The 26,505-nt window shown below is 32.5% G+C and overlaps 1 protein-coding gene across 1 annotated transcript in view; it reads left to right on the forward strand.

Moving 5' to 3' along the window:
- LOC145297907 (protein MIS12 homolog) overlaps positions 1-26,505 on the forward strand; it is a 293,967-nt gene that overhangs the window by 149,049 nt on the left and 118,413 nt on the right. Inside the window, exon 5 of the mRNA XM_080144242.1 lies at positions 20,466-20,606. Within this exon, the coding sequence (XP_080000368.1) occupies positions 20,466-20,606 (141 nt within the window). The remainder of the gene's footprint in view (positions 1-20,465; positions 20,607-26,505) is intronic.

Raw genomic sequence — 26,505 nt, forward strand, 5'->3', positions numbered from 1 at the left:
AATCTATCCAGACTGAGGTATTTTTTGTTTTGTTTGTTATGAAGTGGTCTATAAATCAAGAAATGCACACCTGCTAAGAAGAAGAAATATTGAAAAGCACATTAAGCAATTCTATGGGGTGGAATGATAAATTTGTCACTCTAAAGAACAAAACACTACAACTTTATTTTAAAACTTGTATTGAAAAAATCAATTCAGGTAACTTGATTATGCAGTAGAGCTGACATCTATTCAATGTAGCTGTCTTCAGCCTCAATCACTCCTTCAATATGGGTCCAGAAGTGATAGTGTGCCTTTTCCACAAGCGCTGGCGGGAGCTTGGCGAATACTTGGATGGCAACAATCAGACTGACTTTGATGTTGTGGGAGATTATGTTGGTGATGTTCTCAACGTATGACCAAATGAAGTAGTTTGGTGGGTTCAGGTTGGGGAAAGAAGGGTGGGGCAATGAGAGAAGGGTACCAAGTTGTAGCACTCCTTCTGAAATCAAACCTGGGTGTCTTTGGACTAGTGGGCTGATGCGGAATCCTGCAGCCACCTGATTGCACCAGGGAATTAGCACACTCTTCAGCACACCCAGGTACACTTTAGTGTTGACTTTCAAGCCGACTTCAAATTGTGATATGATGTGACACTCACTTAAAATCACACCAAAGACCATAACATAAAAAAAGCAACTATGTAAAAATGCAACAATAATTGCAAATAAATCAAAGCAAATTAATTGGTTGTTGAAAATATTCTTACAATTATTCAAATGTTTTTGTTTTTTAAAAAATACTATCATCGCATTTCAAAAAGGTGTTTTTGTTATTAATGGTCTAAAAGTTTGTTACATAGCTGGGGATTTTTCCCCTTAGCCCCAAAATCAACACAGATTAAACCATTCCTGTAATGACCTGTTTCCTGTTGATTGCAATGTAATCCTAATTCTGTGCAGTTTTAGAAGGTCCACCCACCCAGACTTTGCGTTCTCTTTTTGAGAAGGGGTTAGTTTATTGTTAATCGTCTAAGGTGCCTCTGCCAAGGAATACTAATGGGGCTACATAGGCATCTTTAGTAGGGTTAGAGTACTACTCCTCTAGAATGCTGACTTTTCAATTATACTTTCCTACTCTAGTGTCACATTTCTTGTGGTGGGAGAAAAATAAGTACTTTCAACATTAGTTTAAAGCAAATTATTTTTGCTTAAAAACAGTTTATAAACTGGAATAATCTAGGTTAAGGTAGACACTAACATACCCAGATACTGTACTAACACAGTTTATAAACCAATATGATTTAAAATAAATGGATTTGAGGCATTTAAGAATCCCTGAGCATCATTTATATAAGACTAGCGGGGTCCCCAACATTGCCCGGGTGGGGAGAGGTGGTGTAGTAAGGAACCCCAGGTGGGTGGTGTTAAAAAAAGTAGTAGTAGCAGGAAAGAGGAATAAAACAACAGTAGGCAGCTTGGGTGGAGAGAGGTGTTAAAAAAAAAGTGGTTGTAGACAGGCTTGTACCCATAACGCGAAGGAGGAAAAGAAGGTGAAAAAAAACTTAACGTCTTAGCTGATGCATCCCTTGTGAAACTGGAAGTTGCGAGCATTGGAATTAAGGGTAGTCAATCCAATGGAGACGACGACTTCCAAAAATGTTGAGGGGAAAAAACGCCCCCTACTTGTAGAAAACGGCCCAGTTGAGGATGAAGGAATTAATGTTTTTGGCTAATTTTTTTATATTTGACGTCTGAGAGACCAAGCTTTAAAACGACACTGATTTTGTCACGTTCTGACTTGTCTGTCGATAGTTTTTACAAGATGTACAAACACACACACACACACATTTTGCCTTTTATATATTAGAAGACAAAAAAGATTTTTTTGATTGAAAGACGTTTTGTCTTCATAACAATAGCTTTTAGAATTTGCAGTCACTTTTTGCAATTGTTTTTGCAAAGTATTTTAACATTATTGACTTATGTCTTATGTTTGTTATATTTTTAAATGTAATGTGGCATTACGGAACTTTGTCCTCATAAATCACAGATAGCTTTGCAAAGCGGATTTTGTTGTGAATTTAATATAAGATATTCCCCCTCCCCCGAGAGATAATCTGTAATAAGGCAATTCATGTACAACATTGAACTTGTACAAGCATGTAGGTTGTTTTAACACTTTATTAATAACCACAATTTCCTAGCTTATATTGATAATCATCATAAACCCAGGATGCAAGTTGTCTGCTGTTTAGTTCAATTTCACATTTTGTAATTCAGAAAAAATGAAATTACATTTTTTATATAAGAAAAGACGAAATCATTGTAGTTTTATATACTTATTTTTTCCCCATTTCTCTTTTTTCCATTTCCTCTCACTTTATCTTTCTCTTTTCGTGTTTTTTCTCCCTTCCTTTTACTTTGGCACATTTTGTCTCTTATTCCTCTCTCTCTATCAAAATTTTGCCATACTTTAAACAATCTGTGGATAGGGGAGGTAAAATCTTTTGTTTTATCAATGAATTTCTTTCTGTCTCCTTTAAAATATATCAGTCAGTATTTTCAGTATAAAAAATGTATTCTAGATTAACACTCCAAAAAGCAAGAAAAAAAAATGTCAGTGTTTGTACGAGTAAAAATAAATATTTGATTAAAGAAAAATAAACAAAATTTCCTTGTTATATTATTTGAATTCATTTCTTACTAAAGCAAATTATAATATTAGCCCAAGGACATGCAATTTTATTACAAGTTTCTTTTCTTAAAACCAAGATACTTCTGTTTTTTTTTTTTTTTTTTTTTTTTTTTTTTTTTTTTTTTTTTTTTGTGTGTTTTTCATTATTTACTTTGGTGTTATCTATGTGATTATATGTGTGCGTTTATGTTGCTATTATATGTATGTTCATGTTGTGATACGATCGTACTCTTAATCTATATGCAAAATATTTCTTGATTATTTTTGTAGATATCTATTTTACTCTTTCCTAGAATAAACAGATATTCCTATAAAAGTATATTTTTAAAATAAACTCTTGGATAGACTTATAGTATTTTGCATAGATTTGCTTATCGATTCATTTTATGAAATTTTCCTGTTTTTTTTTTTTAATTAAAAAATTTGGGTTTGTATTACTGTACACATAGATTCGAAAAAGTTGTCAAAAAACAAATATATAACAAATAAATGTTATCAAAGGCAAGATAAGTTACTTTTTTGCCAAACTGGATATATTTTTTGTGTTTTTATTCAATGTAACATTTATTCAGCTCGAAAAACATACAGTGTTTACCGATGTATTCGAAAATTCAAGATGGCGTCTCACACCCTCTTTAACACCGTAAGTATGGAAAAAGGTGTTATAAATAAAAAAACTATACAAAATACTATTAAAAACCCGCCGAATATATGTCAACCTATGTCACGGTAACATATATTGAGCGAGTTTTTAACAGTATTTTATCCGGTTTTTTATTTATAACATCTTTTCCCACACTTACCGTGTTAAAGAGAGAATAAGACGCCATCTTAAATGTTCCAATACATCGGTAAACACTGTATGGTTTTCGAGCTGAATAAACATGTTACATTGAATAAAAACACGAAAAATATATCCAGTTTGGTAGAAAAGTAACTTATCTTGCCTTTGATAACATTTATTTGTTATATATTTGTTTTTTTTGACAACTTTTTCGAATCTATATGTACAGTAATACAAACCCAAACATTTTTTTTTCTAAAGTATATTTTTGCATGTAATTTGCAAATTATTTACTCACCTTGTTTTTACTTAAAATTTTGATTCTTCTCTCGCTTTCATTTTCTTTTACTCATTGTTCATCTTTTCTGTCTTTTTTTGCCTTTTGTTTCATTTTGTTTCTGTTTTCCTATTGTTGTCCTAGTTCTATTATCCATCTTTACTTCCTGTTCTAACTTCATTCTTCTTTGTTTTTCTTTCCCTCTTTCTGTGGCATAGTCATTTTGTCCTTTTAGTATTTTATATCGAACGAGTATTTGACTTTGAAAAATTTATTTAACATTATAATTTTGATGAGTTCATTTAAAGTTTCTCTTCCCTGACTGAAGAATGCCGTCACTATATATATCTATTTGGTGTAGAAATAGATTATCGAAAAATCAAAGGTCATCGAAATTCTATACTTTGACATTGATTAATAATTCACCTAAAACCTGGTTGAGAAACAATAGGTTTATTGAGTTGTACATTGCTAATTACATCATAGCTGGTTAATTATGTTAAGCTGTGATTGACACACTTGGTAATCTTCATAGATGGAAAGAGAGAGAGGGAGGAAGGGAGGGAGTGAGTTTACTAAGTGTAAAGATTATTATGTGCCCATTAACCCATATCGATGTTTTGTCTCTTGATCGTTTGTATCAAGATTAAGAGATTCTTCCTCCAAAATTCTCTGACTTTTGTGTATTTGATGCCAGCCCACCCACTTGTATGATAGAATTCCCTTCTCATGATCCTGACTGGAAAGAGAGAAAACTAAATGTAAAACTCAATTCATATTAACGTCTTATCTCTTGATCACTTGTATTAGGACTAAGAAAGATTCTTCCCCCAGGATTCACCTTTCTGTTCTCATGATTCTGACTTCTCAGTTATAATTAACCTCTGTTGAACTCTTGTCTATGCTATTTCCTATCGCATAGACTTTCCACCAATCTATGCACTCTTTACTATCAGGTTGACAAGAAAGTTCTTGCAGTTATTAATTTTTAAACTCAGATGAACATATCTCAGCTTAAAAAAATTATTAATCGAGATAACCATCATCAGAATCAACACACTTTTGCCAATGTAAAACAAGTGTATTTATGTCAGTAACGTCAAAATTTTGTGTTCTGGTGACAATAAAGTCACTGAAGGTGTTTTTGATATCGCTTAGTTATTTGAAGCATTTCTCATGCAGAAAGTTGTTGAGATGCTTGAAAAAGTGGTAATCGGTAGGTGAGAGGTCTGAAGAGTATGGCGGATGAGGCAATGTTTCGTAGCCCAATTTGTTCAACTTCTGCAGGGTCGGTATAGCAACATGCGGTCGAGGATTGTCATGGAAGAGAGTTGGGCCTTTTCTGTTGACTAATGCTGGATGTTGTCAAAGTTTCTGATGCATTTCATCCATTTGTTGACAGTACATTTCTGCCATAATGGTTTCGCCTGCATTAAAAAAACTGTAATGAATGAGACTGGTCACAGACCACCAAGCAGTCAGCATGACTTTCTTTTGGTCCAACTTTGGCTTTAGGAGGTGTCGTAGAGCTTCGTCAACATGTAACCACTGATCTGAGCATCACCGGTTGTCATAAAGAACCCACTTTTCATCATAAGTCACAACTTAGTTGAGAAACGGGTTGTTCTTGTTGCGTAAAAGAAGGGAAGATGGTACTTCATAACAGTGTTTTTTATTGACTGTGGTTCAATTTGTGAGGTACTCATTTATCAAGTTTTTTTGTCTTTTCAATCTCTCTCAAGTGGTTGGAAATTGTCATATGTTACGTCTAATTCAGAAGTAAGTTCTTGAACATTTGTGTGTGGAATGGTTTTGACTAAGGCTCTTAGTTGATTGTTGTCAACATCCGATGGCCAACCACTACACTCATCATCTTCAAGACTCTCGTTGCCGCCATGAAACTTAAGCCACCATTGTGCTGTGCGTTCAGTAGTGGTTCCTCGGCCAAATGCTTCATTGATATAGCAAACTGTTTCCGCAGCTTTTCGACCTAGCTTGAATTGAAATAAAAAATTTTTGCGAATTTGTTTTTTTTTTCCATCTTGTATTCCCTGTTCTTAACAGAAGACATAATTGCTTTAAAACGATTGTAATTTAAATGATTAAATAGAGCAAAAAATGCTCTTTAAAATGATATATAAAGTTAAGGTGTTATCATGAAAACTTATTTTAAAATACATCATTTGAAATTATAATTAAAAATTCTGCAAGAACTTTCATGTTAACCTAATATATATGCACAAGATAATTCACTCATTTGAACATCCATCATTTCCCTTTCACGGAACCTAACTTCCTCTTTCTGACTTGTCCAGTTTGCTCCGCTAATCATTGCAATCTTGTGTGATTTTCCCACTTTATCTTTTTTCATCAACTCCCACCACCTTTATCTGTTAGCTCCGTTTTTCTCTTCTTTGCCATCTTTTTTATCCCTCATTATCACCTCTTCTTTTTCCACCCTGCTATAATATTCCCCTGAGCTTATTTATTATTCTATATCAAGTTCAAATATTATCAAATATATTGTCGCTATCTAAACAATAAAAATGTTGGGAACGTTGTGACCCTTCCCCATGAGTAAAATGGTAACCCATGTTCAAATAATATCAATGAAATGCATTTTGGTATTAAATGACCCAATTGGGGTTTAAATACTACAAAAAAACAGACAACGTAAATGCTCTCTTATTCAGCATTTCTTTCACCTTTTGGATTATGTTCCTTTTCGCAATGTAGCCATTTCCTTGATTAATCTCTTCTCATTTCTCCTTGCGTCTTATCATATTCATGCTTCATTTCTTATTCTTTCTCTAAACATTTTCTTTTGTTATACTTATCTATTGCTTTCTTGGCTGGCTAACACATCATCTCTATGACCCATTCTGGTTATTGTCTGTTGGCCCTTTATCTACTATAGGAGAGTGATTGAATGCTAAGGACATGCTTTTGGCATGAAAAGAAGCCTTTTGTCATTGATAGCAAAATGACTATGGCGTGTCATTCAAATACAAGCAAGGTGTCAATAGGAATACAAAACTTCTTTTGCAAGAAAAACACAAAGAAACAAAAATCTTCAAATTCTGTAAATCTTTACCAAAAAAAAAAAGAAGGTTTTTATAGAAAAACATTTCCTTTAATGTAGCAAAAAGGTATATTTTCTTTTATGAAAAATGTGTTTGTCTTCCCAAATAACAAGATCTGTTGGAAAAAGTTAGAAAAGTATGATAATAAAATCTATACTCCTATGATTTTTTTTTATGTATTGATATTCATATCAAAAATCCTTTTTTCTATTTATTAAAAAGAAACTTTCTTATATATGGGTCGTGGAATTGTGTTCATGTGCAAAAGATCTAATTTCCATATTCTTTTAAACATTGATTCCTTATTAGTTTTTTCGGTTTACTTATGGGATGATCATCTTTATTTAACTATTATGTGTAATTATATTCATGCAAGTATTCTACATGATTTATACTTGTATAATATTTGCGTAAAAATATATATATTTGTTTAAAAAATTTTGACCTACCAAACTCCTCTGTCAGTTTTTGGTCTACAGACATAAAACTTAATATATAGGGTATTCGAACCCTTGCGAAACTTTATGTTTGGATTTTAGCAAACATGTCTTCATAGCTCAGGCATTAATGTCAAAGGAAAAAGTAAATCGTTAGCTAAACGTTTTAGTTTCAATTCTCAGTGGTGGCACACGAGTCATTTTTTAAAAAACTTTTTAAATCATTACTATATATTGGATCCAATATAATATAATAAATACAAAATCTGCATTAATCAAAATATATTTAAGCATATTTTATGACCAGGCAATGCCGGGTGGCCTGCTAGTTCTTAATAAGAATAAAGTATCTGTTACATGACAGTATTTTGTAAGCATAGATGATGTAGATTAGGATTATCAACAAAGCTACCTTATTTATTGAGATTGTCGGACTGACTTCCTCATCTTGGTTGTTATAGTCACAACGTTTCGGCCGTTTTGCCCTCTGGCCTTCATCAGGTGTTTTATATCGAACTGGGGAACCGTTTGTTAGGAGTCTCGAACCCAACCCTTTATTATTATTACGGGGGTACCGTGTTCGGACTCCAGCTAGGCTCTGGGACATAGTTGCTGATTCTCTGTTTTTTGAATGTTTTTTTTCACTGCCTTCGTTCAGGATTGAACTCAGCACCTTTGGGTAACTGTAAACTTTGATACAACGTCTAGGACCACTCGGACATATGTCATTAGGACAATTCTTAGTTGTTTTTTTGTTAGTGTTAAACCTATGTTTTTATTCAAGGTTTTCTCTCTCTATTAGAGGTGTTCAAAGTGCATTCAGCTCTACGCTTGGTTTGCTCAGTAGGTTGTTATGTCCAAGCATGTGAGCTGTTTATTTAAGTTTTCTCACTTTCCAAAGAAACAGCTCACATGCTCGAACATAACAACCTACTGTTTATGTTCTCTCTGAGGTTAGTATGCACCAAAAGATGAAGTTAAACAGACATTAGTTAGGATGCTAGAGTTTTGATAATTTATTTCTGTTGCAGTCATGAGCATAGCCATAAACAAATGGAAATATTATTTGACTTATACTAGTTAACTATTTTATATATCGATATATAATATTATAAAGTAATGTAATATATTATGTATATATATTTTTAATAATATTTATCTTAACAGTCCCCAATGCAGTAGAGCTTAGTAGTACTATATAAATATATTTATGGTAAGTCGTTGTAGGCGGCGGCTCCCACTTGTGTCCAAGTATTGGGTCCTGTCATGTATCGCTAGTCTTCTATCTTTGGGGTGGATGTATATGCATGATGTGGCTGTTAAGTCTATGATGGAAGTCATGGACATTGTTTCGAAGGGAGGGTAGAGGAGACGGGTTTGTTCCCATTGCAGTCTCTTTCTAGCCTCTTCATTCCCTCTCCTATTCTTCTCAAAGTCCATGGTGCCATCATGTACTGCACCTCTCCACGTCTTCCTCTCTCTGGCAGTTACCTCCCACAAGGACAGCTCGAGGTACGCTTGAGTTGGTCTTTAAAGCACATTTTTGGGACTTCTCGTGGCCTTGTACCCTGAGCCAGTTCTCCATATAGCGTTTTCTTGGGGAGCCTTGAATTATCCCTCATGTGGATGTATCCTACCTGTGAAGGCGGTGGAAGACGATGGTGATCTCAACGCTGGTCACTGAGGCTCGTTCTAGGACTTTATTATTTATGGTGTGGCTCTCCCAAGAGATTTTCAAAATCTGTCTCAGTTTAGTTTGCTGGAAGCGTTTCAGAATTTTATATTGCTTTTATGCAACGTCCATGTCTCACATGCATACAGGAGCATGGAAAGGACTGCTGTCTGGAACACCATTATTATGGTTGCCATCGTTAGTGCATGGTTGTTGAATATGCGCCAATTGAGTTGACCAAAGGTGAAGTTGGCTGCCTTGATCCTGTTCTCCACATCTTTCTTGCATCTGGGAGTGGATCTTCAGATGCTCCCTAACTAGAAGAATTGGCCCACTTCTTCTAATTGTCGATTGTTTACTGTGGTATTAAAGTTTGAGATCATCAGTCCTAGTGGATGTTGATTGAGGATCTTGATCTTATCTGTGTTGACCTGTATCACAAAACGTTTGTAGGCAGTTATATGTATCTGCTAATGACTGCAAGTGCTCTGCCATCTGATCTGGGGATGGCATTGTTGTCAGCATACTGCAGTTCTCGCACTGCACACAAGATAGTCTCGTTTCTGGTGCAGAGTCGAGTGAGGTTGAAAATGCATGCATCCATATGAAATCGTAGGTCGATCGAGGGTATGTCTGGGGGAATCTCATTGAGTATTGCTGCCGTGTAGAGCAAGAAACATGTTGAAGCTAGAACTTCTGCTTCAGGCCGCTGTTTGTGTGCAGAAAACCAACCAACTTATGGTAAGTAAGTTACATAGAAACGTTTGTATCATTAGTAGGGAAGTTATCAGGCTAATTACATAGTTTGCAATTCCTTTTATGTTTATTCTAGTCTAATCAATCAAATTAGTTGGTTTTATTACCCCTTTTCAGATAATTTGCTTCCATCAGTCAATGAGTTTCAAGTCCTTTGTTTGAGAGCATTGTGGGTCACATACTTTATATTATACTAGCATGGTTACTTGGCCTTACCCGGTAGCATGTAAAACAATATAGTAAAGTTAAAAAGTGTCTCTAACATCTTTCTTTTAGTACTTCTCTCTTCTTCCTTCTCTCCCTTTTCTTCTTCCATTTCCCTATTATATTCTTTTCTCTCTTTCCTCCTATCCGTCCCCTTTCTCTCTATCACCTGCATTCTCTATCAACTGGTTTTAAAATTTATTTTTTTAAATAGCCATATTTTACTTTGAATTAAAATGTTTAATGAAAATAAAACTTTATACGGTTTACTTTTTAATGGATTCATATTTTTTTATTGAAACGTGCTTAAAATACTTTAGACAGACAATCTTTTTTATCCGGTTTCAAATGGTTGTTTTTGGTTCATTATTTGGTTGATTAGTTTGATTTGGAAGAATGTACACAATCATTTGGGCGGATGACTTTTAACGATTTTTTTCCTTAACGATTGAACTCTGAGGTTGTACTGTCAGCAACTGATTTTATTTATGTGAAGAAAGTTTTCATTTCTTAGGAAAATCGCCTGTTAAATTATTTTGCTCTTTTTCATGTAAACTCGATATTATGATGTTTGAGCATAAATTTAAATATAATTTTAAATATAGTGTAATGTGTTTGAGATGTTCATCTCGTAATAATTTCCTATTTGAATTTGTTAATCAATAAAGTTAATTTGGGATGTACATAATCTTCTGTGGATTTGATAACAATTTAAATTTATTTTCTTGGAAAGTTTCTGCGAATTTGAAGAAATGCATGAAAAGTCGTTTTAAGTTATATTTGTAAATCCCAAATATTAACTATTGTTTTGTGAAGAAAAATTATAACAAAATGTTATTTCAATGTTAACTTATATTTTATAAAATTAAAACTCAAGATTAACCAAAGTTTTTGGAAAATATCAGAAAAAGCCTGAATATTTAGTCCAAACGACTAATTATTTAAAATGTGTATTAAATTTAATGTTTGTTTATCTGTGGAATTTAAAAAAAAAAAAAAAAGAAAGAAAAATAAAGTCAAAATTTATAGTTTTCAACAAAGAAAGTCACATTTTAATATTAAAAAGAAAAGGGGGCAGTAATTGTGTATTTAAAATATTATGTTAGAAGGTAATAATTTCCTTTGCAGCATTAAGTAATATTTGAAAAATTATTACTTGAAAAAAAAAAAAGGAGAAATGCAGTAAGCAAATATTTAATCAAAACTTTAACTTTAATGATTTTGAATGAAGAAAAAGATTTTTTTATTTTAATAACCTTGTTGTTATAAAGAACTATTGTTTTTCGATAAAATTTTATCATTTTTGATGAAAACCTCAATAGGCGAATAAAAAAAAAACATGAGTAAAAAATTTTTCACATCCGAAAAAAAAGTTGTAAAAGTGCGAACTGTAAGTGTTTAATTAACATTTTTTTTTGTATATTATATGTGAACAAATATGTGTTAACCCATTTTTTCAATAGTTTTAATAAAATTTTGACTCATATACAAGCTAACCTGTACTTTTTATTTACTTATTTTATTATTAAATAAGAAAACGAGCATATATATGTAACATCTTGTGTATGTAAAAAAATTTTTTGTTGGAAAAAAAACCGTTGACGGATTACTACATAACATTAAAAAAGACGTTCTAAATGTCAATCTCCCTATGGAGTAATTAATTCTATTCCAGTTGACTCCCCAAAAAAAGAATGTTAAAAACAAAAATGTGTCTATATTTTGCCTGAGGAAATACTGAAGTATATATCGGCTTTGTGGGTGTGTCCTGCATAGTTTTTGACTTTAGCTGGATACCTACACTCATCCGCAGACAATTTCCTTATGCATAATAGAAAAATATGATTAATTGAAGAGAAATTATTATTTTACTCATATTGAGAAGAGAAATTACTAGTTCGTATATTTCCCAAAAGTATTAGTGCATAAATGGCCGCAGTGAATCCAATTGGATTTCATATTTCGATAACATATCAGTTTGGCTAAGGATATACCCACCACAATTTTCAAACTTACTTCATGATACAAATGATATTTATTAGTTTCTAATTTAATTCATTTATCTCTTCTAACATATAAAGTTATCTTGTCAGAGTTTGAAAGTTACATCCAAATAGCGTTTATGTAACATCTTGTGTATGTAAAAAATCCTTCTGAATGGTCAGTTTTTATTTGTTATTGTTCTACCATGTTATTGACAATATAATATCTAGCTACAATTTATTTAAAAAAATATTTGGTCCAGCCCTGATGATTGGAAAGATGAAACATTTTTAAATACTCACCTAAAAATGAAAATCAGGAAGGGAGATAACTTATATTTTACATTGAAGAATATAATAGTTTACATCACAAATAAAATTTTGTATTTCGATTATTTGAACTACTGTTCTAATCTTGGATGTTAATATCATATTATCACCACATATTAGTTTACTGAAGATTCTGTATTAGATTTCGAGTCAAACACTTTATTTGATCTATCAGATTAGATTGCTCTCATTCTGTCAGCTATGATTGGGTAGAAATCTTAAGTAATTTTTAATTATATTTTTGGTATTGCCTATTCTGAAGATTGAACTTTCAACTTCCAGAAGAAGGTTGGAGATTACATCCACTGAAATGTTGTAAGATGAGAACAATAATAATCGAAATAATACAAATAATCATTTCTCATCTCAAGAATTCTGAAACAAGTAAAACTTTTGTTTTTCTTCCAGTATATGTTTAAGTTTAAAAATGTACAAATAATTAAAAATTACAAGCTAAAGTGATTTCACAGTATCCCGGACAATGCCAAGTAGGTACAATGTGTAATAAAAAAGAAGAAAAAAAAAAGATTACTAGTGTCGAGTCATTAAAATCTATTACTTGAGAATTTGAGCAGTAAAAATTGGCTTCCTTTACAGCAGCAGCATTCCACGAGCTTTTGAATCTAAGATAAAGCCGTGTAGACTATTCTTGCTCTAAGCAAATAGCTTTGAATAGAATCCTTTTCTGTTAGTGAATCTAATAAAAGCCTTCTTTTTGCAAAGCAAAGTCTTAAAGAAATTTATTTCGGGAAGGATGACTTCCACACAAAAGTAAGGTGAACTTTAATCTAATAATTTTTTCCCCCCTTTTTCAGGTAAAAAATATCAAAAGATGTTGCTTATAATTAAGTTTTTGAAGATCCCCCCCCCCCGCCAGTTGAGAAAAAGAGTTTGAGATTAAAAGTATTTTTGAATATTTTATAAGAATTATAATTTACAATATTTACAATCAGAGCAGTGTTCTTATTTCAACGGTTATCGTATCATTTCATCTCTAATACCGTCTTGATTTCTTCAGGCTTTTATTTTCAGTAACTTTCTGAGAATTTTCAACTTTCTTATCAAAAATGGTAAAAAACAAATGCCTACATATGATAAACTTTAAAATATAGTGAATTCCTTTTGTATAGTTATCTACGTGTGATACTCGAAAGGAATGTCACCAGTCATGGATGTAGAAAAATATGTAAACAAATAAGTATAAAAGATGTTCTTATATAAAAATATCCTAATAAATTAAATTATTGATTGTGTTATATACTAGCAGACTGCCCGGGGTTGCCTGGTTGTAAAATATGCTTAATGATGATGTGTTCATTTCTGCAGATTTCATACTTATTGTTATAGAGGCAATTTTCTATTAATTATAATATTGTACCCTATATTTAGTAGTTATTTCAAAAGTTTTAAAAAATATGAGTTCGATGCCCTCAGTTAGAATCAGAACCAAAGCATGTAACTCTCCAGCCTTATTCGTTACTGTCCATATGCATATAAAAAGTTAAAAAATAACTTTGTTTAACCTATAAATGTATATTTATGCATGCATAGAAGAGCACTTTAAGTTGACTTACATTTGCCAAGTTCCAGTTTTTTCAATTTTGAATCCTTAGCAGCTATTTTTACCGACTACAAAAAACGAATTTACTCTACAGATCCAAATTCCCTATATATAAAGTTTCAAGTCTGTAGACTAAAAATTGACAGAAGTTTGGTAGAGACCATTCCTCACACAGGCAGAAAGGTCACTTTTATATACATACATATATAGTCTTGGAAGTTTCTTGAAAACTATTTAAAAAAATGTCCTTCATTGGAAAGTTATTTTGTAAGTCAATCAATTTTTTTGCATCGCTGAATAGCTTTAGTTGCATGAACAAACAATAGTACCAATGTTCTTAAAGGGATCATCAGTTGTTTACCATGAAACACTCTTTCGAGGATTTAAAAACAGAACAGTATATTAGATCATGGCTCCCCAGCGGTGTTGATCAAACACCACCTCCCTCAAAACACATGAACAAAAATATTTGACACTGGATCTAGTTTTTTCCTCCAGATAAATGTATGTGTGTGTGTGTATAAAACAGTAATCTACAAACATGTTTGAGATACTACCTCTTGTCAGCATAGCTTGACTGTTTCTAGTATTCGAGCCCCAGATCATATATATTATGGCCGAGTGTGTTAATCGTTACGCCACAAAGTCCTAGATGACTTTACATATTATATTTATCACTTTTGAACTCATATCGATTTTTTTTTTTTTTTAATCGATAATAATAGATTACTGTTTTATAAGTAAAATAATAAATGATATTTGTTTATTTCCAAAAAATATGGGCGCTTTTCTAAGAAAAAATATTTTCTATGATCTCCAAGGTTGGAGACGCTATTAACTGTATTATCATTAAAAAAAAATGTATGTATGTATGTATGTATGTATGTATATATATATATATATATATATATATATATATATATATATATAAAAGTGAACGTGTCTGTGTGTCTGTGTACATTTCCCTACGCAATAACCCTGTCAAATTTTAGTCTACAGACTCGAAATTTGATATACAGGGTACTGAGATTTGGGAAAATCGATGTGATCGGTTTTTGGCCAGAAATTTGGCGATTAAGGGGTCAAAGTTCAACGATTTGACCTTTGAGAACTCTACCAAACTCCTCCGACAATTTTGGGTCTACGCACTTGAAATTTTAGATATAAGTTCGTTGGACAGGGATCTAACTTAATAACTTGATTTGAGCCCAAAACAATAAATTTTAAGGGGTCATAATAGGGGTCAAAGTTAAAAAAAAAATTGACCTCTGCGGTCTCTTCCAAATTACTCAGACAATTTCTGGTCTAAATATTTGAAATTTTATATAAAGGGTATTCAAAGATAGGGCAAGCTTTTTCATCAGTTTGGATCAAAAATTTTTAGTTACCAATATATAAATGTATGTATGTCTGTTTGCATGTCTGCCTTAAACTTTCAATAGAGGCGACGGATTTTACCAAGATCAGTATCGTTTTAAAGTTCGACCTTTCATACGAAAAATATCGAAAAATTGGCTAAAAACATTAATATCTTCCCTTTCAACTAGGCACTTTTCTACAGGGGGTTGGTCACTTTTTTCGCCGATATTTTTTTAAGTTATCCTCTCCTTTAGATTGTCTAGCCTTAATTTTAAAAAATGTCGCTTCCGGTTTGGCGGTGGTTGTAACAGCATAAACATTAGGTTTTACCCCATTCTTTTCCTCCTTTGCAGTGCGGGTTCGAGTCTGCCTTCCTACTACCACTTTTTTTTTTTTTTTTGCTCAACATACACATCCAAACACCCGGGCAACGCCTAGCTGAAATGCTAGTATATATATATATACACTCGGTTCTTATTGTTGAGCACTTGAAAGTTAAAAGAAAGTCGGTCACCTTAGCCTGCATGGATAGATCATGATGTTATAATCATTAGATCACTATGGTCGGATGTTACGACATTTAAAACAAATGTTAACATTTCGACGATATTTCTCGCGGTTGAGATTGGTCGTGAGGTTTGTTCCTTGCTATAATGGAGGCAGAGATGACTTCGTGGCTATGTTCGAATCTCCCAACCAGTAGTAATCGTGTCACCCTGCACTGATACTTCCTGAAAGGATGCAGCACTAGTGTAAGTAGGTATCAAAAAAAAATGTTGTAGTAATATATATATATAGTTTATATTTAAATTAGCCTGGGTGCCCGGTGTTGCCCAGGTGTTTGAAGGTGTGTGTTGAGCAAAAAAAAAAAAAAAAGTTGTAGTAGGCAGGCAGGTTCAAACCCATGACGCAAAGGCGAAAAAGAAAGTGAAGGTGTGTGTAAGGGTGTTAGTTGAGCAAAAAAAAAAGAAAAAAAAAAGAAGGAAAATTTGCGAGCGCAAAAAAGAAAAAAAAGTGGTAGTAGGCAGGCACGAAGGAGGAAAAGAAAGTGAAAAAAAAACGTGACGTGTAAGCTGTTGCGGCCATTGCCAAACCGGAAGTGACATAGGTTTAAATCTAAAAAAAAAAAACAGTTAGCATGATGCAAAATAAAGAATAAACAAACAAAAAAGAAATGGCATAAATAACCTTGTTTAAATGTTAAAACTTAAAAAAATTGGAAAAACAAAAAAAAAAAGCAGCAAATGTGATGGAAAAAAAAAACAAAAAAAAACGAACCAAAAAATGGCATAAATAACCCTGTTTCAATATTAAAACTTTAAAAATCGAAAAAAAAAAATATCTGCAATCTTAAGATAATGACGCTGCCACTATAACAGCTGGTCTATGATTGCGTGAGTGAAGTTAGATTGGATTTTTTTATATTTAAACTAATTCAATAGCTAAATTGTCATAAAGGAACAATTTTTTTTTTTTTTACCCCTCCCTGTAGAAAAGTGCCCAGTTGTGGTGGAAGGGATTAATGTTTTTAGCCAATTTTTCGATATTTGTCGTCTGAAGAGTCGAGCCACAAAACGATACTGATTTCGTGAAAATCCGTTGCCTCTGTGGAAAGTTTTAGGCAGACATACAAACATACATACATTTGATTGAGATTGTCGGACTGACTTCCTCATCTTGGTTGTTATTGTCACAACGTTTCGGACGTTTTGCCCTCCGCCCTTCGTCAGGTGTTTTGTATCGAACTGGGGAACCGTTTGTTAGGAGTCTCGAACCCAACCCTTTATTATTATTACGTGGGTACCGTGTTCGGACTCCAGCTAGGCTTTGGGACATAGTTGCTGATTCTCTGTTTTGAATGTTACTTTTTCACTGCCTGAAGAATACCCTCCGTCGTAACAACTACCCCGATAGCATACTATCCACCAGATGTGTTGATAGTATAAGAGAGGAGAATGAAACCCAAAATCCTCCAACGGTCTGCCTACCATACATACCAGGCATTTCCGAAAAGATTCAGAGAATATGTGCCCCTACAACATCAGGATGGTATTTAAGAGCGAGTCAACACTCAGACGACACCTGGTACGAGTGAAGCCCCGCATGGAGGAGAACATGACCAAAAACTGCATATACTCCATCCCATGCAGTTGCGGAAAGGTTTACAAGGGTGAAACATGCCGCCCCCTTAAAGTAAGGGTGGAAGAACACCGAAAAGTGGTAACTAAAGGAGAGGCGGAAAAATCGGGTATAGCCAACCATGTCTGGATGGAGAGGGGGGACCATCGCCTCCTATGGGATGAAATAAAAATAATAAACAGAGAGACCCACTGGAAAGTGAGAAAACTTAAAGAAGCAGCTCACATGCTCGGACATAACAACCTACTGAGCAAACCAAGCATAGAGCTGAATGCAATTTGGACACCTCTGATAGAGAGAGAAAACCTTGAATAACAGCATAGGTTTAACATTAACAAAAACCAACTAAGAATTGTCCTAGTGACATATTGCCGAGTGGTCCTAGTTGTATCAAAGTTTAGTTACTCAAAGGTGCTGAGTTCAATCCTGAACAAAGGCAGTGAAAAAGTAACATTCAAAACAGAGAATCAGCAACTATGTCCCAAAGCTTAGCTGGAGTCCGAACACGGTACCCCCGTAATAATAATAAAGGGTTGGGTTCGAGACTTCTAACAAACGGTTCCCCAGTTCGATACAAAACACCTGCCGAAACATTGTGACAATAACAACCAAGATGAGGAAGTCAGTCCGACAATCTCAATCAATGAAAACACCTCATCTCAAAAATACAGACAATTACAATACATACATTTAAACAGATTTATATTATACTAGCGGGGGGTACCCGGCGTTGCCCGGGTGTTTGGAGGTGTGTGTGGTTTTGGGGGGGGGGGTTAAAAAAAAAAAGTTTTGATAGGTGAGTATCAGGATCAAACCCGAAGGTGAGTATCAGGATCAAACCCGAAGCCTTGAGGCAAAGTTGGAAATTAAAGTGTGAAAAAAAAGCGTGCGACGTTAACCACTGGGCCACTGCAACATACAACAGAAACACATTTGAATTTATTTATTTAAGTAGACGCAATAAAAATTAACTCTACTGCTTCTATTTGACCTGATTAATGAGGTCAAATACAAGTAGCGGACTTAACTTTTGTTGGGTTTGTTTACCCAACTTTGACTGTTTTTTTCCCCCAATGGGGACACCAGCTCCCCATTGTCCAGATTGAATAGCAACTGTCTGATATAAGGAGTTTGGCCCCACATTGATCAAAGCTGATTGCTTCTGGACGTTTCCCGGTGCGATTGCCGGGAACACGCCTTAGCTTTGAATTAGTTTCGCTTTTTATACGAAAAAGCCGAATTAACATGTGAGAAGCCAAAATAGCAATAATTTTGTAAAAATCGCACATTTTGCCTTTTATATATATAGATTTCATTCAGAAAAATATAATTTTTCAAAACAAAAAAATTTGTGATATTATTATATAATATTATTATTATTATTATTATTTATAATTCAAAGTAATTTCCTTAATCCATGGATTTTCAATGTATATATTTTCAGAGGAAAGTCATTAGCAAAATATTAAATCTACTTTGATATAATTTTGCTATTCAGCACATACTTAGAAAATATATTAAAGATTAAATCTTTTTAAGGGACATAGAGAAAGAAAATACACACACACCCGTTATCTAAAATAAATTAGCAAGACCCTTTCAAATTTATCCAATTATATTTATCATCTGCTTGTAAAAACCCTTTAAAGCTCAATATTTTATAGAGCTTAATATATGTATTAAAAAATATATATTTAAAGTCAAAATGTAGTTTTCTTCAGAGTTTTTGTGTATTTATATATACATCTTAGGAAAATGTGACTTGTTTAGTCAAAAAGATTTATTTGGAAAAGATTTCTTCATTGATGCCGAATGTTTCTCCAAGGTTGAATTAAATAATTTGAATCAGAAAAAAAGATAACCGTTTTTCTTTTCATATATTTAATATATGAAAAGAAAAACGGCAGGATTTGATTACTTAAGAGCCAATGGCTCAGCAAGAACTTTTTTGAAAGAATACTAAGTGTGAAAGTAAATGTAAAAGAAAAGGGAATCGTAAGGAAGATTAATGAAGTTGAAATAAAAAAAAAAATGATAGTTGAAAATAGAATAAAACTGAAAAAAAATGAGGTAGATGAAGAGAAGATGAAGAAAAAAAAAAAAAAGAATGCAAAATGTAAATGAAAAGCGACTTAAAATATTTTTGTATCTTTGTTTATTATGGTAACCATGAAAAAGTGGGTGTACTTTCTATTTGTTCTTAATTAATAAAAAGAAAAAAACAAACAAACAAAAAAGACCCTCTTCATACTCACTCTCTTTTTCTCTCGTTCAGCCATGTAATGTACTATCTGTTTATAGTATATTTCCACAGTCTAAGCAATCTTCAAATTGACCTTAGCTGATATCCCAGTTATCTCTATTTCCTGTTATTCTCAGCTAAATAATTTATATACAATCATTCAATCCTGGGCAATGTCGGGTGTCCAAAAATTCACAGAAGGGTTGAAAATCTTTGTCATTTTACCATTAATGATAATTTTTTTCTCTATTTCAGCTATTTTACAGATAATATTTTGGAAATTAATTGTGGATAAGTATAACATTGAACAACATACGCAACTTGTAAAATTGTTTTACCAAAATCAGAGGTCAATTGTTTCGACTCAAAGAGTTTATTGACGGCATTTTCATGTAAGAAATAGCCCAAGTCACAATACAATTCGAAACACTTTCTTGTGGGGATATCTTAAAGAAAGAGTCTATATGTTAACAAATCCTCAAACTCTGCAAGAATTGAAGGAAAATATCAGGAATGAAATAAGGGAGTTAAATAGCAATCATGACAGATTCTGCAATCTGTCATGAATGTTTTGGAAAGAGCACAAATATGCGAAGCTGAAAATGGACAACATTTAAACATTTATTTTTCATAAATAAAGATTATTTGAATTTTATATATATATATATATATATATATATTTGATTCCCAATGCGTTAGTCAGATTGTGTAAAAACTACAGAAAGATATCAAAAATAAAGAATCTATTTAAGTTCAAAACCCTTTCAGTGACTTTTTGGACACCCTGTACTAGGGGAACCCTATTAATATTTAACAAAATATCGTTTTATAATTGGTTTATCTAAAGTTAAAAAAATCTAAGACTTTTTTACAAAAAATAAACCATTGTTTGAATCTTTAAAATATAACTCGGAAAATGTATTACTTATATCTATTTTTAATTTTTTTTTCGTTTTTTTCTAGTTGTATCTCTACAAGAACATTTTCAATATCCCAAGTAATGTTCTGCTACCAGAAGATGAGGTGCACACAACGGTGGTGACAAAATTGGATGAAGAATCATTAGATGATGAAATAACAATGTTAGAGCTGAAAATATGGGCTGTATGTAAAACTATTTTTTGTTTGGAAATTTTTATTCTCAAAATTTTTCTCTTTTTTTTTTTTTTTTTTTTTTTTTTTTTTTTTAAAGATTTCCTTCATATCCTTATAAAAATATCCTTTTTGTATTTATCTCTCTTTATATAAAGTTAGGTAGCAGGGATACCCGACGTTGCCCAGGATTGAATGATGATCAATGAATGTTTCACACTCCCATACTTTGAAATAAGTAAAATCGATCATTTTACAATCAAAATGATCAATTGCCTGTTCTAGTTGAGGATCCATCGCCGTGCACCAGGAGAAAGCTTCACATGTCTCCCCACAGCGACTTAGTCCACAATACATTGTAGTCTACATTGCACTGTAGAGAATCTTATGTTGATTTTATGAAATTATCTTTATATATAAAATCAAAGTTTAAAATGCAAAAGTCAAGTATCATGCTTCAATTGTGCTCTAAACAGAAACATTAATTTCGAATGTGCACTTGTCATATAAAAGAACATACTGTTGATTTTATATGCCTGCTCTTACTGTTTGTGTGATGATAATGGCTTCAATTTAAGTTTTAAATGAAAAAGTCAAGTATCATGGTTCAATTGTGCTTTAAACAGAAACATTTCAAATGCACCCCTGTCATATTAAAGAACATTCTGTTATGTCAGGCCTTTCGACTTGAGTGGTAATAAAACTTTTCAAATGCACATGATGTTAGGTTGTGTAAAGTGTTAACTTTGGTCAAAATCGCCTGTTCCTTCTTTCATTGAATTATTTCGATTATGGATACTTATTAAAGACATTCCAATACAAAACCTGTTTAAGAACACTGCCAGGCACATAAGTACCTTTGTGTGAAATTTCATAAAAATTGGATCATCTAGCCAGTTTCGAATCCATAGAGAATGAACTCACCCACATATACACTCAGACACATACATACATACACACACAATGTTCCTTTTATATAAAAGTAGATATATATATATATATATATATATATATATATATATATATATATATATATATATATATATATAAGTGAAAGTGAAAATAATCAAATATTGTTACATACTTTACAAGTTTTATTATTCCAAGTAGTATAAAGAAGATTACTATAAAATATAGAAAAGGGGTTTCAAAGACATAAATCGTCTCATCGGACTTAAAAAAAACGAACAATAATATAACCCTAAAAGATTAGGTTTTCATTATTAATTCGAAATAGTTTATATATATATAAAATCTGAAAAATACTTGAATAGAGTGTAAAGCAGTTTGTTCAATGGTGAATCCACGGCTACATTACAAGGTGTTAAGAGGTATCATACATTGGAATATTAAATTATAGATTGTCTAAAATGAATATATTGGAATCCAGGAACATTATTAAAACTGTCAAAATTCAATATATATAAAGATATTCTGCTTCCAACATTTTCCTTGGAAGTGTTATGAGCATAATCAGATATGTGCAATGAGAGAAAATAAAAAGATTAAAAAAATCAACACGCGTTGAAAGTTAGGAGATGCTGACATTTTAAAATTTATAAAGAAAAGGGAAAGTTACCATTAAGAAGGATCTCAAAATGTATGTCCGAAAATGTAAAACTGAATTACTTAATAATTTATATGTTAACTAGTGGGACATGTGGAAATTCCACAGCAGACTCTTTAATATGTAATATATTGATGTTGGCATTCTATGGATGTTCAGTGTAAATGGAGACACCTTGATATTATTGTAGCTCTTTTGTTAAAACTGCAAAAGTATTTATCTAACCTAGCAGGAACGCCTGGCATTGCCCAATCATAAAATATGCTTAAATATGATACTTTAATTTATGCAGATTTTGTATAAATTATTATAGAATCAATTTTCTTCGATTCTTAAATATTAAAAAGTTGTGATTTAAAAAAATAAAAGAATCTATCCATATGACTTGGGTATATCAGCTTGAATCGAAACTGAAACCAAAACTTATGAAGAAAATATATATATATATATATATATATATATATATATATATATATATATATATATATATATATATATATATATATAAACTTGAGTTCCTTCAGCTATAACCGAAACTAAAATTATGAAGCATTATTGGTAAAATTATTTATTACAAGAAATGGAAGGTCATAAAAATCAAACGACAGTCACTCGGAAGAAAAAAGATGTGAGCGTGATACACAAAATAACATACGCTATCGTATTAATATATAGATAATTGTTTATATGCAAATAGTTGCGATAGTAATTGTGTTATATAAGAAATTACGGTAGTTAAACTTATGTTTTTATAAATGAGATACTTATTTAAGGGAATGCTCAACAAGAACTTGTTTACCTTGGACTTGAAGATGACCATGTTGTAGTTAGCTGGAAAGCAAAGTAGAAACAGTTCAATAGGCAGGCAGTTCTAGAGTTCTAGGAAAGAAGCTTTGTTCAGGAAATTTGTGTTTAGATTTAGGCACAGATAGAGAGTCAGGGAAAATTGTTGGTAGTGGTTGCAGCTAGACGAGTGCTTTTTGTGAAAGTTTTGTGGAGGGGGGACTTTAAATTGAAGCTCAGATAAACACCTGCCATGAAAATAATCAGAGACAGGTTTGCAATGTCTCTTCCATAGAAAAGAGGTTGCAGAGGTGAGAATAGGGCATCTCCTACTGGGTTTTGAAACCAGTTTTGAACTCTGTCAAAGCAGGATAGAGTGCTCTGAGGAGCACCTTTCCAGACATTGCAACAGTACTCCATTTTAGGACATATTTGTACAGATAGAGGATTGCATCAGGAGTGAGATACCTTCTGGAGCGGTAGAATGATGCAACCATTTTTCCAGCAACCTTGGCAATAGATTTGATGTGAATCTTCCATTTCAGTTCAAGAGTGAAGATCACACCCAGAAACTTATCGGAGCTTTGAGACAAAAGCCATTCATATCAAGTGGGAATCAGAACATTGGCGGTTAAAAGATAGAAGCCTGGTTTTGGGTGCCTTAAAATTAACCAGCCACCTTTTGCCCCATTGCACCACATGCTCAATGTAAGAGGAGAAATATTCAGAGATTTCAGTCGGTACTTGCCTTTGGAGTGTTGGCATAGATGGCTATGTCATGTGCTTATATGTCAACGAATTGAATGTGATTTGGGAGATCATTGATGAAGATAAAGAAGAGAGTTGGGCCCAGAATTGATCCTTGAGGCATGGCAGTGCTGATACTTTGAGCTTTGGATTTCTGCCCATCAACGACTACTTGCATAAACCTATTGGAGAGAAAAGATTTGATGGTTGAGAAGACATTTCCAGATATTCTGTAGCTGTAACAATTATGCATTTTTGTTCTGTGTTATTTATAATGCAAATTATTTATATTTAACATTTTACTGATTAGTATCTTTAATTCAAATTTAACAAGTTTAAATTTAAGATATTATTTTGGATTCTTAATTAAGCCTAAATCGCAAAAGTGCAAATTTTGAATAATGCATATAATTTTGAAGGATTTCTTGTTTTATCTTAGCCATTATAGGGTACATAGGTTACATTAAAAAAAAAAAAATAACAGGGGTGTATTTATTTGATTTACTTATAATTAGGCATTTTAATTTGTTAGGTTCAGTATTTGGTCTTATTTAAAGTGTGGATATGTGATTTCTATACCATGATTTTCCTCATCACACACATATATATATATATATATATATGTGTATGCATATAAGATTCATTTCTAAACTACTGAGCCGACTATTATGAATTATGGAATATACATTTGAGGTAATATGGTGAGTAACATGAGCATATCATTTTTATTTTTCTCTTTTCCTGATTTTTCTCTTTCTTTCTTCATTTGGCCTTCCTTTTCCCTCTTGTGACAGTTTTCTCTGAAAACTGAAATTGTTAATTTTGTGCAGAAGACTAAGACTTCAAACAATTCATGATGGGAGTAGACGAATTAGATTAGTTTTATTTCATCTCCCTACATGCACAGTCAGTGTCTTTATCTTAATTTCTCTCAGTTGATGTTTTTGGTTGTTTTTGTTTTACGGCATATCAACCCTTTCCAGGTTATTTAATGCCGAATCCGGTGATTTTGAAGAACAATTATTTTAATAGAATATATTTGTTTTTTGCAAATCGGTTTCTATTCAACCCATAGTTGGGACCCTAACAGGTACTACCACTCCGGGTCAGAATGGACCTGGGAGTAATGGCAATTAAAGGGTGGTTCCACACTCCTTAAAGCCTGCAAGCTGGGGCTTCACCATCGGATATAGTTTAAGGTCATATCCAGGACCCACTCAGTTGAACTTAATCTGTCAGTTCAATTAATCTGATGGCTAACTTATTTGTAAATTTGCCCGATTTTGTTTGCCGACAACTAATTAAACATTTTTCATATTATTTTAAATGTGTTTTTACTAATTATAACTAACGTTTCATCCAGCTTGGTTTTAGTGGTTAATATTTTTTGTTGCTCTCTCTCTCTCTCTCTCTCCACACACACATACACACACACACACACACACACATACCAAAAAAAAAAAAAAAAATCTATCTTAAAAATCGGACCTGACTAAAGAGCGCATACTTTTAGAATTCAGCATACAAAATGATCCTGAATCAGTTAGGAAATCTTGATCTTTGAGTACGAGTTTGCAACACAGGTCAGAGTTATCACTCCCATCTCATAGACTCTGTTTTGTAAAATACATCTGATTATCTGATTAACTCCAGCTAATGTTCAAACACATTAATAAAAAAATACAAGAGAAATAACATCGCTTGCTGCTGGCATAGATGGAAATGATAGGGCCATTCGAGTAGCAAAGAAAGCTTGAGAAATGCAAATCACAAACATAAAAGTCTCCTGCACAAATCTAAAGTAAACCGTAAACGAGCACATTAAGCCCAACTTGCAAGAGTTATGGAACTCTTGTCCTAACATTAAACCATAGCAAATCTAACCCACAAGTGAATAGAGAAAAAGATATGCAAACTACAAAGAAATAAAGAAATTGCAGAGGAAGAAAAAAGGATGAAAGAGAGGTGGTGGAGATATCAAAGAGTGGGCTTACATTGGTAAATAAAAGGGGAGATCGATGAAGTATGAAGGGACAATCTTGTATATAAAGTTAGCTTTTCCCCTATTTCATTGATTGGAATAACTTTTGAAACAAAACTTTCCCATCTTATTTTCTTTTTCCTTCTCATGATGGTTCTCTCTGAAAAGTGAAAATGTTCGACTTGTATGCCAAATATTAGTCGATGTTCTTAAAAAAAGAAATTTTTTAGGCAACATCGCATATTTACTCATCCAAATGAGTTTTAGTATTGAAATTCCTCAGAAGTAAATAGTGTTTGTTGATTTGAAGACCCTGCCAAAAATCTAGATCAAAGTAAAATATCTTTTTTAAATATAATAAATAAGAATATCTGTAAACTGATTTAAAAAAAAAAGAAATGTTTATTTAAATATTAAAAAAAAAATGTTTGTTTACAGAAACAATAAAATATTGAATTTTATTTACTATTTTTAAAAATGTAAAGAAATATTTGCTCACTTGATAAAAGTCCAAAGTGAAATGGATACTGAGAAAATTATATTTTTCTTAATGAATGTAAATGATTTCATTTCAAGGTAACATTTTACATCAAAAAATTCAGTGCTATAAGAAAGTAACCCAGTTGTAAGATATGCTTAAATACAATATTGTAATTCATGCAGATCATGTCCACTCCTGATCAAAGATTTAAGATGACTTGAAAATCTTTAAAAAGAAACCCTTTTTAAAGGATAGATTTTAAACTCATTTATTTTGGACTATTATCCTCATTTTTTAGTTGTTGGTTCATGACGTTTTGGCCAGCTATTTCACTGGCCTTTGTCAGGTGGTT

This window comes from Euprymna scolopes, chromosome 18 (assembly GCF_053919585.1).
Source record: "Euprymna scolopes isolate OS-2025 chromosome 18, ASM5391958v1, whole genome shotgun sequence".
Taxonomy (NCBI): domain Eukaryota; kingdom Metazoa; phylum Mollusca; class Cephalopoda; order Sepiida; family Sepiolidae; genus Euprymna; species Euprymna scolopes.